Source organism: Xiphias gladius, chromosome 22 (assembly GCF_016859285.1).
Source record: "Xiphias gladius isolate SHS-SW01 ecotype Sanya breed wild chromosome 22, ASM1685928v1, whole genome shotgun sequence".
Classification (NCBI taxonomy): domain Eukaryota; kingdom Metazoa; phylum Chordata; class Actinopteri; order Istiophoriformes; family Xiphiidae; genus Xiphias; species Xiphias gladius.
The window spans coordinates 16,402,916-16,418,951 of NC_053421.1; the positions used below are offsets into that span (position 1 = coordinate 16,402,916).

The 16,036-nt window shown below is 42.1% G+C and overlaps 1 protein-coding gene across 5 annotated transcripts in view; it reads left to right on the forward strand.

Annotated features, from left to right (window-relative positions):
- Positions 1-205: 205 nt before the first annotated feature.
- galnt1 (UDP-N-acetyl-alpha-D-galactosamine:polypeptide N-acetylgalactosaminyltransferase 1) overlaps positions 206-16,036 on the forward strand; it is a 45,865-nt gene continuing 30,034 nt past the window's right edge. For 2 of the 5 annotated variants that reach the window (XM_040117848.1, XM_040117849.1), the window contains exon 1: positions 206-471. In XM_040117848.1, coding sequence (XP_039973782.1) covers positions 380-471 — 92 coding nt within the window. In that variant the 5' untranslated portion in view covers positions 206-379. Of the gene's footprint in view, positions 472-500; positions 700-11,045; positions 11,257-16,036 lie in introns of those variants that run through there. The other 3 variants (XM_040117852.1, XM_040117850.1, XM_040117851.1) reach the window with 3 other exon arrangements.

Consider the following 16,036-nt stretch of genomic DNA (forward strand, 5'->3'; position numbering starts at 1 on the left):
AAAAATATATTTATTTTGCTCTGTGGCTTCTATAAGATCGTTGAGTTCACTATTTTCGAAACCGCTGGCCAAGACTAATTTCGGCTACCTCGTTTCACGCTGCAGCTCTAGACACATTTGGGTGCAGTTGTAACACTTTGAGACTATTTAAAACGGTACGGGATCGGTCATAGTATTTCTTCCGGGTTGAGGTAGTGACGGGAGAGATGAGCAGTGATGCTGCCTCTCTTTGCTCCGCACATCAGCAGCAGAGCTCCTCTCCCTCAGTCAGACAGAACGAGGCAGAGGTAGCACGTCCGTCCGGAGAGAGGGGGAGCTCAAAGCGCATAGCGTTGCTGCCGACTGAACCGACAGTCACATTCACGGTCTTTCCAAATGGATGTCTCCTCTGACACCGCCTTTTGACACTGACGGCGCACTTGAAGCCGCGTTCAACGTGAGAAACACCTCATCTCCGGATCGGTTTTTGAGGTAACTGGTTCGTCTCGACGACACGGAGAGGACCACACTCCTCCTCAGCCCCTCATCCCCTCACCCCCACCCCCCCACACACAAACCACCGTCGTTAGCTCCCTAAGCTAGCTAGCCCGCTAACTTAGCTGTGACACTTTATTCCGTATCGGCTTCAGTTTTCTGCCTCCTAGCTAGCCTGCCGTCTCTTGCACTACAGCCGAGGATAGAGGTGCCTCGTCACTCTAGGTAAGCGAATAATATATGTGTAAAACCTCGTACTGTTGTTGTTTCCAGCCAAATTATCCACCGCAGGGTTGTTTCTGGCCGGTGAACCAGTAACGTTATCTAGTATGAGCGGACTGGCGCTATGGCAGACGGGTTCTTGTTGACAGAAGCAGCCAAGCAACGGAGATGTGATGCAACTCATCGTTTAACACCCAAATTGTCACTTCACTTCGCTAATTTGCCGGCAGATGTGGTTCCAAAACCAGTCTGAAACATGCTTAACGAAAGAAAACCAGTTTTGTCGAAAATGAAGCTCGTTAATACTTTCATAGTCATCATGTTAGCGTTCACTCTTGACTGTCGATTTATGTTGAATGGGCTACTGCCAGATTAACATGATCTCTCACTTGCCGCATTTGACTGCAGCCAGTTTTCCTAATGGTTTATTCAAATGGACTGTGTGTTGAGACAGTTAACGGATAGCCTGCCTTGACTTATCGGCCAGGATATAACCATTCAAAGCATTCTGAAGCATTTCATGTTTAAAGTTGGTTAAAATGGTTAAAATGGACTGTAGATGTAGCCTTCCGCATCTATCTCTTTACATTTCAAAGCTTCAGTGTTGCATCACAACCTGGAAAGACGAGCTGTACACTCGGAATTTAACCCCTGGTTGGTGCTTGTTGTGTCTTCTGTGTCCTGATAGAGGTCAGATGATTTAGCTTAGCTTGATACAAATAGGGAGAACAAAAACTAGTAACCACAATTAACCTCTTCCCTTCTCTTTTGGACTGCAGATTTTTAGGGCCCTCCTCCTCCTCTTCTGTTAAGCAGATGTTAATCACATTTCATATAATTCAATCACTAAAAGACCTTTTATAGGGTTTGGTTGAAGCATGTGGGGCCTGACCTGTGTGTGTCTGTCTGTCTGTGTGGAAGAGAGACTCACTGAGTGAGTGAAAGAAGAGAGAATGAGCGCGCACGAGTGAGCATGCATTAACAATGCTGTAATTATCTTGAGAGATAAGAAAATGGATTCACTATCAATCCTGCAAGAGGCGACAGTTGCAGAGCAGAGCAGATGAAAATGTAGGATTGACAGGGAACCAGTTAAATTAATCTGTCATGTTCGTAAAAAGGAGAGAAAAGAGGAGAGAGTATTACTTATCCCCTGCCTGTGTGTGTGTGTGTGTGTGTGTGTGTGTGTGTGTGTGTGTGTGTGTGTGTGTGTGTGTGTGTGTAGTAGGAGTATAAGCTGTGTTGCTAGACGGAAGCTGCGGTACCTTTGTGCTACCTGTAGCATTGGTTGTTTTGTGCCTGAACATGAGCTGATAACTTTGATCATGTTTTGGGCATGAATATCTGTGTGGTACAGCTGAACTAAATAAATGAGGCACTGACTTGACTACGTAGGTCAGTATTCAAAAATTTTGCATTGGTAATATTGCAATAATGCAGTACATGCATTCAGTACATGTGGCATTTAAGTTCTCAGTACATGCGGTTTCCGGACCTGTGTTGCATGTGTCATATCTAGGACCTTGCCCCACAGCTGTATATCTGAACTCAGCCCTGTGTTAAGGCATGACTGTCTAGCACTGAAAGGAAATGAATCATGTTCCTCATTTCAAGGCCATGGAGTTGGCATGATGCTTTTCCTGCCCTGTGTGTGTTGACTGTGTATTCAGGCCTCAGCAGATGGGCCCGCTTTCGTGTATGTGTCCCACTTTTTCCTTATTTGTGAGGGGTGATTTGAGATTTTGCAAATTAGGAACATTTTGGCCACTCTTGTGTATCATTTTGTTAGAGGTGAGTATTTGGTTAATAATAAAATTTTAAAATTTTTGCTTCTCAGTATATGAAATTGAAAGTGAAAGATGTCCACTCTGTGTGTGTATTGGTATTTGTGGGTGTCTGTGTTTGTCATCGAGGGTGGCTGTGGTGCATTTATTGCTCCGAGCTGATCTGGAACAATAGCTCTATTCTGGCCCATGTCTCCGGAGGGAGGCAGCAGCATTCGGTGTTCCCGGCACTCTGTGTGCCAGCAAGGCTTGGTTTGGGATTGGGTTTCCACAGCCACCTGGAGCTCAGAGCACAGGAATGCCATTGTTCCTCCTTCAAGACTATGGCCGGATCAGCCACACATGGAAACACACACACATGCACATAAACAGACACGTGCATGTATACACATTTAGTACACAAGATGCAAGAGGAGCTCATACCAGCCTTCCTATCCCCCAAAACTTAGGGCACCCTGTTTAGTTACATTGCCATTGGTTACATAAATAAACAGTGAAACATCAGGCCTGTGCATGCGCACCCACTGAGACCTGACATGAGCAGCAGAGCAACTTGCTTGTCTAAGTGGCTGGTTAGTATTTTTATTTGCAAAGTACTGTAAATATGAGCTGAACTTATTGTAGTTCCACTCTTTGTTCTGTTGTTTAACTTAGATGATAATCGACAACGCTAAAGACTTAAAACAGGCATGTGAAGTGAGTGAGTGAGAAGTTGTTGAAAAATGTCACTAGTGCTTAAACAATTGGTCAATCAATCACTGAGCTAGTTGACTGACAGAAAATTGATCAACAGCAAAGCTGAGAAGCAGTTAATCATTTTAGTAATTTATCAAGAAAAATTGCAAACTGAGTTTTTGTTGTTGGTCGAACAAAACAAGCAGTTTGAAAACATCACCTTGGGCTCTGAACAATTTTAATGAGCAGTTTTTACTATTGTCAGTCATTTTCTAGACCAATCAATTAACTGATTAATCAAAAAAAATTATTAACAGATTAATTAATCATGAAATAACTGTTGCTTGTATGCCAAAATGCAGTGAAACATTAAGAACTGTGAATTTATTGTTAACTTATTGATATGGATATATATTGTCATACAGACTAGAGCAAGCGTAGCGGTACCTCTGCTGTTACATCTGTTCTAGCTGCCGAAACCGCAGTTTGACTTTTTTTTACTTTGCTGTTGTCTTTTTAATCAAATCTCCCTCTCACAAGAAAACATTGCACAAACATCAGCTGTCAGTAAGACATCTGATAACTGACTACTTTCCAGACACATAAAACAGAATTATATCCACACTTTGCATCGGTTGGTTTCGATAATGTGGCAGTGCAGATAAAAGCAGATTTGCTTCTCACAGATCCACCCTTTATAAAGTTTCTTAACCACCACTTATAATAATCTTAACAATGAAGAGCCACATTAACACAAATATACCTTGTTTGTTTAGAGTTGTGGAACTAGCATTCGGTGTGAGTGGTCTCATTTTTTGTTTAAATTTCATTTGGTTAAATTTCATATCTTGACAAAGGTATTTTTGGGGCAAGAAAGGTACCTTGTTTGACTCGATCCAGAGACGCTGTTGTTACTTATATTCATAAGCTCCATTTATAAATTTTTAAATTGAAACAGCTTGGGTGTGCTACCTGTTCTTCCTGTTTAGCATTATCAAATCAACTTTTCTACTTCAAACTGGCAGCGTAATTTAATGGTAAAAGAAACTCACTCCAGATGTTGTAGCTAGTTTAGCGAGATCAGATAACAGTAACCAAATGGCTGATCTTCAAACAAAGTGAGAGAAACAGAAAACAGAGAGGGTTGAGAAGGAGAGAGTTAGCCTCAGCAGCATTTAGCAGTTTTTTTTTTTTTCTTTCTGCTTCTCAGTCCTCCAGGGTTTGTAGTCAGGCAGTTTCAGTTGTCTGTGTATATGTGTGCATGTGCGTTTGCCTATGCATGTTCATGTCCTCTGGCTTTCCAACAGGTCATATTGGGGATAGAGTTGCATAGAAGTGGGTCAGCTAGTGCCACCAGGGAGTCTTGCCAGCTCCTTGCTCCCTCTCAGTCTGGAACCAACTAAAAGCCAACACAAACACATAAACCTTAGTTGTGTGCTTGTGTGCTCAGTTTATTTGTATGCATTGTTTGTGAGTTTTAACTATTGATGCGTGTGTTTTATACAGACACACAGAGTGTGAAGAGTGTCATCTTTTGTTTGTCTGCTGTTTGTCATTCATTGACATGTCCTGGCTTGGTTAACTGTACTTTGACTCCTCATAAACAGCTTTGCTGGAAACAGAAATATTGTAAAGCTGGAAGGCATAAAGAACAGCAAGCCTAAGCCATGGCTCAGTATATTCAGACTGCATATAGGGCCTCTACAGATGATTCAGAGCCTGTCACACTCAGTGTGACAGTGTGTCTCAGCTGGATGGACACAGTGTTTCTGCTTGCTTAATGATAAGGAAATAGGATTTAGCCCAGTATTCAGCAGCCGGGGTATAATCAGAATTAGTTCTTGTGACGTGTTGTCCAACCACATCAGAAATCAAAAGTGTTTGTAGTTTTTCCGAATGGCTCAACTTGAAGGCGGGTTGAAAATCCAGCCATCACAGAGAGGTGAAAGACACAGTATTGTTTAAATATTGGAATAACAGCACATATTTTCAGACAGTCTTTCCTGGAAGACGTTCATAGTGTTGCACTCTGTTTTTAACACGAAAAGCGATGTGTTTTGCGATGTGATTATAGCCACTTAAAAAATGTTTCAAGTGGCTATAATCTGTATTTTTCTCATAACATTGGTACAAATGACCATGTGCAATGTAAAATGGGTTGTTTGGGGTGTTGAACCCCCAGAGAATTATCAGTCAACCCTGCTGTTCCCCTCAGCTTTATGGAGCTCTATTGCTTCTTTCAGCTCATTGTTTTGGTTTTTAATGGGATGCAACGTCTTTGTTTCTTTGGTTCACTCTTATCACTGTCAGACAGCTCTAGAAACCAACTTTACGCTACCTGCCCAGCACCAAATGACAGACTAAAAGTGTTAGCACTAGCTAAAAGGAGTGTTAATATTGGACTTACATTCACTAGGTAGCCAGAAACACAATTCCAAATGAATGCTAATGTTGCTCGATATCTACTGGAAGTGTAAACTGGAAAATGTCTGCTGATGAGTTTGTTATATTTACTTAAAAGGTGGTAATATGTTAGTTTTGTGTTCACAACTTCCCCAAAACTGCAAAAAAAAATTAGGTATTGTTTCGTTTAAGAATAAAACCTAATCTGTGATCAGCAGGAAATTGCCAATCCTGATGGTGTTGATCAGTGATAACTACACAAATTAAAAAGATCAGAGGCAGCTGAATTACTGTGATTGTGTACATGTGAGTTGAGTGCCTGTTTTGGGGACGTTATTATTATGAGTGTGAGTAAAATGCGCTTAAATCTGGCTTTTGTGAGGAGAAAGACAAGGGAAAAGCTGATTTCAATGTGTATACAGGATACACATGTCAGTGCTGAACCCTACTATCATTTGTCACATCAGGATGGGATGTAATTTTCCACATTACTTTTACACCTGGACATGTCAATGAAACTTTGTTAGTCTGAACACAATCCAACTGGATCTGCAATTAGAAGTGACTTGCTTTTGCAAGTCTAGTTGGCTTTGACGTATTGTACTGTACTGTACTGCTAGTTATTGTATGACAGGGTTTACTTCATAAACAGATGTTGTTCTTGGATAGTACGAAGTTTTAAGAGTCACCTTGAACAACTGAATAGAGCGAAATAATATTGATGTAAAGAGCTCGCTTGGTAGCATTGAGTAACCCTATACGCTATGTTTAGCTTAGCTCCAACAATTACTTTCTTTGTAAGAGGGTGCTGTTCATGTGTCTGTATGTTGCTCACATCATCTGTCTCAGTCTGAGATATGACCTGACAGGAAAAGACATAGTTCCCATGCTGACAGCCATGCTCCTTGCCCATCACCCCCACACCCGCCATATGAGGAGGTGGAATATGTCCAATTTCTGCTGACTCATGGAGAAACAATTGTGTGACACACACTAACACACAGATGTCTCTCCTCACTCTGGCCTGGAGTAATTGTGTCTTATTAATGTGTTTCATACTGTTTTCGTGAGTGTGCAGTATTTTGGCTTCTCTATCCAGCTTTGGACACCTGTTTTATAAAACTTGAACGTCATGGGAATTTTCAATACCATTTTTCTTAATGTTTGTTTTAAACTGTACTTTATGCAGTACCTGTCATTTAAAGGAGGGTATTTTGTGTTTGCATGGTGGTCTTGCTCAGTAACACTTCAGTGATATCTGTAGGGATACTCATTCTATGCATTTGAGTCAACCTTACCGTTAAGGAGCAGCAGGGAGCCACTGTGCATTTCACAGGTTTAACTCCAGTTCTGAAACCTCTGCCTTACCGTCAGCCCTAGTAATAGGCTAGTAGTAGGGTGCAGACCCAGGATCTTCTTGATTTGAGGCAGCACTGCTAAACACTGAGCCACGGAACCACTGTATCCACAGAGCTGCTAAATCTAGAAAAGCCCAGAGAGGATTTATAGAGATTTCAGACTCAATTCTCTCTGCTTTCATCTAAAAAAGAGAGAACTCCTTGTACCTAGATGACAGCCCTTAATGGGTGTTTGTTCACAGTGCTCCTTCACTACTTAAAGCACTGTTAAAAGAAAGGACCTTGAGTCTTGCATGATGTTCATTAGTATTGTCCCAGATTAAGATTTTTAAGATATACTCATAATAAGCTGATGGATGAAACAATATTACTTTTCAGAGGTGAAAGGACTGCCAAATATGCTTGATATGTTGGTGCCGTGTAGTTTATTAATTTCTCTTATGTCATTAGGGGTGGGGGATATGGTAATATGTACCATGAGGCAATATAAATGTGTCTGCTCTCAGAGATTTTCACTGTACTGATTTTACTTTGGTATTTAGACCTTTAATAAGTCTATATATATTAGGCCATTGTGACTATTTTTGCATACTACTGAGCAGGACTGTTTTATGGCAAGAAAAAATAAAGGCATAAAAATGTTTCAATGGCTTAAATAACAGGAATTTTTGTCACTTAACCCATAGCTTAGTAGTTTTCAGTTGCTGACTTGCCACCGTGGAAAAAATGTGCTGAGAAAAGAAAGAAGAAGTTCAGAAATGTAACCATCATTTTCCAAACAAAAAAAGACCTTTTTGACATAGTATGTTTTTTTTAAATGAATTTCAGGTCAAAGAGTTAATACATTTGCCTTTTTAACTTCCCTAAGAATGACCAAGCTCAGTCGCTGCCTATGTGTGTATGTGTATATGTGTGTGTATGTATATATGTGTATATGTGTGTGTATGTATATATGTGTATATGTGTGTGTATGTAGGTGTATATATGTATGTGTATGTATGTGTATGTGTGTATATATGTGTATGTATGTGTATGTGTATGTGTGTATGTATGTATGTGTGTATGTGTGTGTATGTATGTGTGTGTATGTGTGTATGTATGTGTGTATGTGTATATATGTATATATGTATATGTGTGTATATATATGTGTATATATATGTGTATATGTATATGTGTGTATATATATGTGTGTATATGTATATGTGTGTATATATATGTGTATATGTATATGTGTGTATATATATGTGTATATGTGTGTGTATATATATGTGTATATGTATATGTGTGTGTGTGTGTATGTATGTGTGTGTATGTATGTGTGTATATGTATATGTGTATATGTATATGTGTATATGTGTATATTTATATGTGTATATGTGTATATGTGTATATATATATATATATGTATACGTGTATATGTGTATATATATAACAACATCTAAGCTGGAAAGGAAAAAACTACTAGCTCAGTGTTCGCAACTAGAGATTGATGAAACATGCTACGGCAAGGGGGAGCCAAGACGACAGGTCAGAGGGGAGATATCATCATCCTTCCCACACTCCGAGATTGGGTACCAAGCCCCAACAAGCCCTTACGACCTTAACACAAGGGCAACTGACCTACGAATGTCTATCATGTATAAAATGGACACCCGGCACCCCTGGAGCCGATTACCAAGGCTAAGTGACAAAGTACCCTCTGAAAGTCTGCTAGAAGATGTGAATGCAGCACTACGTACTATCCCTACTAGAAACGTAATTGAGACCAATCAGCTGATATACACCACAGCAACAGTGATCCTAGAGATGCTTGGCTACAAGATGAACACCATAAGCCACAAAGAGCATTACCCCCCATAGAGAAGGAGGCTGGAGGCCAAGATCAAGGCAACACGGAGAGAAGTTAGTCAATTCTCAGAGCTACAAAAAGATACAACTAAATTGTGAACCGCCTGGAGTGACTACAAGAAGGCCTATGACTCAATGCCACACACATGGATACTGGAATGCTCGGACAAGTACAGCATCAACAGGACACTAAGAGCCTTCATCAAGAACTCAGTGGGGCTGTGGAAAACAACTCTGGAGGCCAACTCAAAGCCAATTGCACAAGTTACCATCAAGTGCGGCATATACAAAGGAGATGCACTATCCCAGCTGCTGTTCTGCATAGGCCTGAACCCCCTCAGCCAGATCATCTCTCAAGAGTGGCTACGGGTACCAGTTTCGATGCGGAACAACCATCAGTCACCTCCTCTATATGGATGACATCAAGCTGTATGCCAGGAATGAGGGAGACATCGACTCACTGATCCACCTCACCAGGATCTACAGCAACAACATCAGAATGTCATTCGGACTAGATAAGTGTGGTCGGATGGTATCGAAGAGAGGGAAGATGATCAGAACGGAGGGGGTTGAACTACCAGAAGGCAGAATTGCAGATGTTCAGGACAGCTACAAATACCTTGGGGTTCGGGCAGGCAAATGGGAACCTTGAGGACGCCGTAAGGAAGTCAGCTACAGCCAAATACCTACACAGAGTAAGGCAGGTCCTGAAAAGTTGGCTGAATGGGAAGAACAAGATACAGGCCATCAACATGTACGCCCTGCCAGTCATCAGATACCCCGCTGGTATAATAAGCTGGCCAAAGGAGATGGAGGCCACTGATATCAAGACAAGAAAGCTCCTCACAATGCATGGAGGGTTTCACCCCAAGTCCAGCACCCTGAGACCCTGAGGACGAAACAACTAACAAAATAGTAAATTTTTTCTACAAAGAAAATAATTCAGAAGTTTGAATACACTGTCAAAGGTATCACTGCACTCTAAAGGTTGTTTAGATCATTAAATGTTACAAACAAGACCTGAGGTAATTTGTTTCCCAAATACACTGCTCAAAAAAATTGAAGGAACACTTTGAAAACACATAAGATCTCAATGGGGAAAAAATCATGCTGGATATCTATACTGATATGGACTGGGTAATGTTTTAGGAACGAAAGGATGCCACATCGTTTGGTGGAAAGGAAAATTATCAACCTACAGAGGGCTGAATTCAAAGACACCCCGAAAATCAAAGTGAAAAAATGATGCAGCAGGCTAATCCATTTTGCTGAAGATCCGTTGCAGCAACTCAAAATGGTACTCAGTACTCTGTATTGCCCTCACGTGCTTGTATGAATGCCTGACAACATCGGGGCATGCTCCTAATGAGACGATGGATGGTGTCCTGGTTAATCTCCTCCCAGATCTGGAACAGGGCATAACTGAGCTCCTGGATAGTCTGAGGGGCAACCTGGCGGTGTCGGATGGACCGAAACATAATGTCCCAAAGGTGTTCTATCGGATTTAGGTCAGGCGAGCGTGGGGGCCAGTCAATGGTATCAATATCTTCATCCTCCAGGAACTGCCTGTATACTCTCGCCACATGAGGCCGGGCATTGTCGTGCCCCAGGAGGAACCCAGGACCCACTGCACCAGTGCAGGGTCTGAATATGGGTCCAAGGATTTGGTCCCGATACTTAATGGCAGTCAGGGTGCCGTTGTCTAGCCCGTAGAGGTCTGTGCGTCCCTCCATGGATAGTGCCTCCCCAGACCATCACTGACCCACCACCAAACCAGTCATGCTGAACGATGTGACAGGCAGCGTAACGTTCACCACGGCTTCTCCAGACCCTTTCACGTCTGTCACATGTGCTCAAGGTGAACCTGCTCTCACCTTTGAAAAGCACAGGACGCCATTGGCGGACCTGCCAATTCTGGTGTTTTATGGCAAATGCCAATTGAGCTCCAGGGTGCCAGGCAGTGAGCACAGGGCCCACAAGAGGACGTCGGGCCCTCAGGCCACCCTCATGAAGTCTGTTTCTGATAGTTTGGTCATTGCCTCATGCTACCAGTAGTGACACTTACTCCAGCCAAATGTAAAACTAGTGAAAAACCGTCAGAAAAGATGAGGAGGGGAAAAATATCAGTGGCCTCCACCTGGGAAACCATTCCTGTTTTGGGGGTCGTCTCATTGTTGCCCCTCTAGTGCACCTGTTATTAATTTCATTAAAAGCAAAGCAGCTGAAACTGATTAACAACCCCCTCTGCTACTTAAGTGACCAGATCAATATCCCAGAAGTTTAATTGACTTGATGCAATACTCTGATTAAAAAGTGTTCCTTTAATTTTTTTGAGCAGTGTAGAAAAGTGTGTATCTTTAGCTTTTTTGATACAGAAGAAAGAAGAGAACCAGAGGAGGGCAGAAAGGATAGTTCCCTGCTGTGGCACCTCTTTGCTCTGTCATAGTTGTGTGACAGAGCGACTTATCTGCCCCGGGCTCACTGTGACCAAGGTACAGCACCCCCTTCAGGACATGCTCTTATCTGCTACTGGGCTGGTCCAGAGTGTCTGTATGTGGGTCTGTGTTTGTGTCTGAGGACTCTTTGAATGGAGGTTTTCTGTCCCAGTCACACTGATAGCCATATAAACAGTTACTCCTAGCTGATGGACTGCAGAACAACAGGCCCATTGTTTTTCTGAGTGTGTGTGTGTGTGTGTTTGTGGGCGTACATGCTAAGCCATCAGAAATTTCATTTCTACAAGCCACAAATGTCAGGGGCACCACGCTCATGTTTCTTGGGAATCTGTGCATGTGTGTCGTATGTGCTGCAGTGTAATCTGGCAGAGGCTGGGATGTGGGTCAGTGTGGCTGGACCTCTGCGGGGAAAGACAGAAGCAGGATACTACTTCTATACTTATTATAGGGGACTTGCCTGTCTAAAAAAAATGCTTCACAACAATGCAAAGTGAAGCAGGGGCCAGCCTGTGCTTGAAATTTGACTGTTTTTAATTTGTGCATTTTCTGTGCATTTTCGCACATGCTGAAACATAAAGCTTTCGCTGTTATAGTCATTCTTGCATTTTTTTTTGTCTGCGTGCTTAGATAGATGTGTTCAAAATATCAAACATGGGTAACTAAAACTGTTTAGAGCTAGCCTTATTAGAATAGGATCTACAGAGGCACAGTGATAGAAATACAGATCAAAATCTGTGTGACTTCTTAATAAGGCTAGATTGGGAAGAGGATTGCCACATTAGTCATGCCTGGGGCTCCTAGTGAATTTCACCTGCAGTCATTAAGCCAAAGTTATTGCTGAACATTTGGAACTCACAATGAAAGCTTATTGGAGGTTATGTAGTGTGACTAGGAGTGTGTGTGTGTGTGTGTGTGTGTGTGTGTGTGTGTGTGTGTGTGTGTGTGTGTGTGTGTGTGTGTGTGTGTGTGTGTGTGTGTGCGTGTGTGTGTGTATGCGCGTGTGTGTGCGCGTGCGCGTGTATAGAGGCTATTGACCTCATGACAGAGCTGCTTAAATGAAATATTGATGGTAATAGCTTGGTTAGGAAGTATGTGTGTGTGTGCGCGCGTGCATATGTGAGTTGAGTTGTATGTGTACATTTAGATCTTTGCCCAGTGATCGATTGTGCATTTTGCAGCAGCCAATAGGCTATTGAGTGTCTGTTTTCTGAAATATGCTCTCATAGACAAAACCACTTGAACTAGTCCAGTAGTGTTAAATAGCAGGATGAATGAGGACTGAGCATGCAGACAGGTAGAGGTTATATGATGCTCCTGACTGCCAATGACAGACAGTAGATAATAGAGGATGTCTTTATTTGTTGATAAGTCAATTTTAATGGCACTGTGTGAACAGTGAGATGAAAAACATCTCTCTCTCTCCTGTGAAAGAACAACAGATTTGCTTTTTGTTGGAGGCTGAAGCATTGGATACTGTACACACTTGCAGTGTTTGGGTTAATATTAAAGGAAAAAAACTGCTATTGTTTTTTCCTGTGGTATAGCTATAAACTGACTTGCAGTGAGAGGAACTTATTATTCTAGGGTGTGAGCAGTGTCAGTCATACCAGCTGTATGTCGTGATCTCTTGTGTGCAGTGGTCTTGAATTTATGTAATTGTTTTGTTTTTACTCCCCTTTCAACTTCATTTTTGTTTGTGTTCTGTATGTTTACGTCTTCTGTGTGTTCCCTTTGTCAACAGCTTCTCTTGTATTCACAATGTGTTGAATCCACTTTTTGACACTACATCAAAATAGAAGGAGATTACTTGCTGCATAGAATTGCTAAGAATTCTGTCCTGGATTGGGAATGTTGCCGGGAGCGTTTGAGCACACAGCTGGGGGCATGCACGCACTTAAGCTTGATCCTGTTAACACGCCTGCTTGCCAGAACAGGGACAGCAGGGAGATACAGAACCAAGAACAAATTGCAAGTCTCCAGATGTTGCCAGGACATACAGAGGTAGACGGGAAAGTTTTGAGCTAAATCTGTTCTGTGTAATCACTCAGGACACAGAAGAGGGAAGGTAGTGAGTATGTATGTGTCTGTGTGGTGTGTGTATTGTCATCACTGTCATTCCCGTTAACAGTGGTCTAACGGCCTGCTGTTCTGTTTCCTGTGCTCCCTATTCTCCATAAACAGGAAGCAGATCTCTGTCTTTCTCTCTGTGACTCTCTCCTTTTATCTGTACTTTTCTGTCTGTTCTTTGGTCCCTTTTTCTTCCTCTTCCTACCGTGCCTCCCTCTGTGAGTACATACAGTATAACTAGAAAGTGACAAGCTCCCAGAGCACGTTCTTGTTATGTAAAGCAAAACAGGCTGTTGTGTGAGCCGTTTCATCCAGGATAAGTGTGACATAGTGGCGTGTCCAGGGGGGTTGGACCAGCTGCTTTGTACCTATTTTCTCCTTGCTCTATTCCTGGCATTCCTGTTTTTCCTCCCTGGGCTTCCCCTGGAAAGCTGTCAGAAATGGTGAGCTACAGCTACAGTTCCCTGTGATACTGTTGTTGTCATCTTTGTTGCCTTTCCTCTAGTCTCTGTTTAGCATGGATTTGGAGTTTGTGCGTGCATGAGGTGCTACAGGCCCCTGAGGGCCTTCCTTTCCCACACCACTGGAGACAGGAGGTATTTGACAAAGCAGGAGTTTGGAGGGAGGGCTGGAAGGAGGTGGAGGGTTGGCACAGGATTGGCACAGAACTGTTTGTTGTTTCTGAGTCCAAAGATGTCATCTTTGGACTCCCTCTGGTACAACATACGCTACAAACAGAGTCACATAACACATACAGAAAGCCTGGCTGGGAATCAAACACACACACATTACACACACACGCTCATAGCAAGCTATCACAGGGTCTTAAAAAAAGAGACCTTTCTTTCTGTCTAACCAAGGTCAGCTCTCCGAAGTGTTTTTCTTTGGCAGTCTTTAGAGAGAGAGCAGAACAGTTAGGCTTAATGCTTGGCCATGGCTGGTTAGTCACAGTGTGTTCCCTCTTAGCTTGGGGAATTGTGAAATACTGATTTGACTGTCTGTTAGCTTTAGCTCAGCCCACACCACCCTCTAAATTGTCCAGAACAAAGGTTGTTTCTGAGCTCCTCAACCTTTTTGGCTCCAGTCCTGCTTTGAAGCCACAGAGCCCTCAAGCCTTATCAATACAACTTTAGCTTACAAGGTGTTATTTGGGTGCAGACATGCATAAACCACATGATGTGTGATTTCTGTTTGCTGAAAGAGGACTTGTGCTTGCTAGCAGAGATTTCTTCATTAGTCCACCCATGAGCTCATCCTAACCTCTGCATTGTTAGTCTAGCTCAGTCACTGGTCTTTTGGATTTATGACAAGAATTACCTTGACTCAGACTGAATGGAATGGAAGCCTGTGTGGGAGAAGAGACAGTTAGACTTTGCAGATTAATAACAGGAAGTGTTCAGTAGGGTCAGAGATACAGGCAAGAGTAGGGTGGCTGGTCACAACTGGAACGAGGAGAACTTTTTTTTTTTCTCCAAATACCAACTCAGAGACTTGTCTCTTTTCCCAAATTTAAAATCAATATAACACTGCCTCACCGCGCAGAACTGTAAGTGTTATACTGTCATTTTGGATGTTCAAATGTTAGTTTTTTGTGCGTGCTTTAATTATCGTCTGCTTGACAGTTTGTGAGGTTTTATACTTACAATGCATCAACACAAGTTAAATTGTGCCATGTCCTGAGTTGAGGGTTTAATGCATCACAATAAGCCTACTGCAGCAAATGAATGGAGCAGAGCAGAAAGCTACGTTAATATGGATCAATCACATCTGGCTAATATCTGATCTCCTTAATTAGGTTAGTACTAGCACTTATACCTGATTCCTACAGATAATGGGTGTTTTGGGATTGAGGAAGAGGCATCCGTAATAGTAAGAGTGGTGATCATCATATGACTGACATATAGATGTTTGAGAGTTACTGGTCCTCACAACAACACCTACCCTCTTAAACTGCAACAAAGTGGACACACACAGAGTATATTGTTCCTGGTCTACGGACAATTATGTCAGTGCAGTCTTGGCCTAAATAATGTCATCTTCCACTGGCACAGCTCACTAAGTCCACCTCTGCTCACTTACTCTGCATTGCACATCTGAGGAAGTGTCCATGTGTTAACCTAATCACTGAGACATCACATCTTGATGTATGAGGTGCATGAGCTGTGTGCTTCTTTGTGTTGAAAGCCAGCATACTTGTGTGATATTGAAATCATGTCTGTCTTAGAACAGCAGTAGCTATTGTATCAGGTTTTTGTGTTTTTAACGGTACAAGGTCAGGGTTTACAAATTATAAGATAATCATTAATGCCCAGGTGTAGGAAAATCTGACATAGCTGCATATGTTGGAAGACCTCCCAATTTTGCTGCACAGCTGGACAGGAGCTCAGTAAAACACAAATACATTGAGTCTCTTTCACTTTCAAATTTTCAAATTCAAGTTTGGTTTAATAGCACGACAATAATTAACTACAGTATTTCCAAACCATGTTGTACAGTGTTTACTCTCTCATTCTTTAAAGACAGACAGTAAAGATGTTGTCTGTCTCTCTTGCTCTTTGTGGTTGCTCTCTTGTACTTTTTCGTCTTCGACATACTTCACTCATGCAAGGGATAGAGCATGAAATGGGGATAGGAAGAGATTTGCTCTGGAGGCAGAGACAGAGATGGGTCGCTATTTGCACTGTGGTGATGTGTGTGGTTCTGTAGGTTTATTTTGTGATTGTCAGGGGAATCTGATGAGTATTTATAG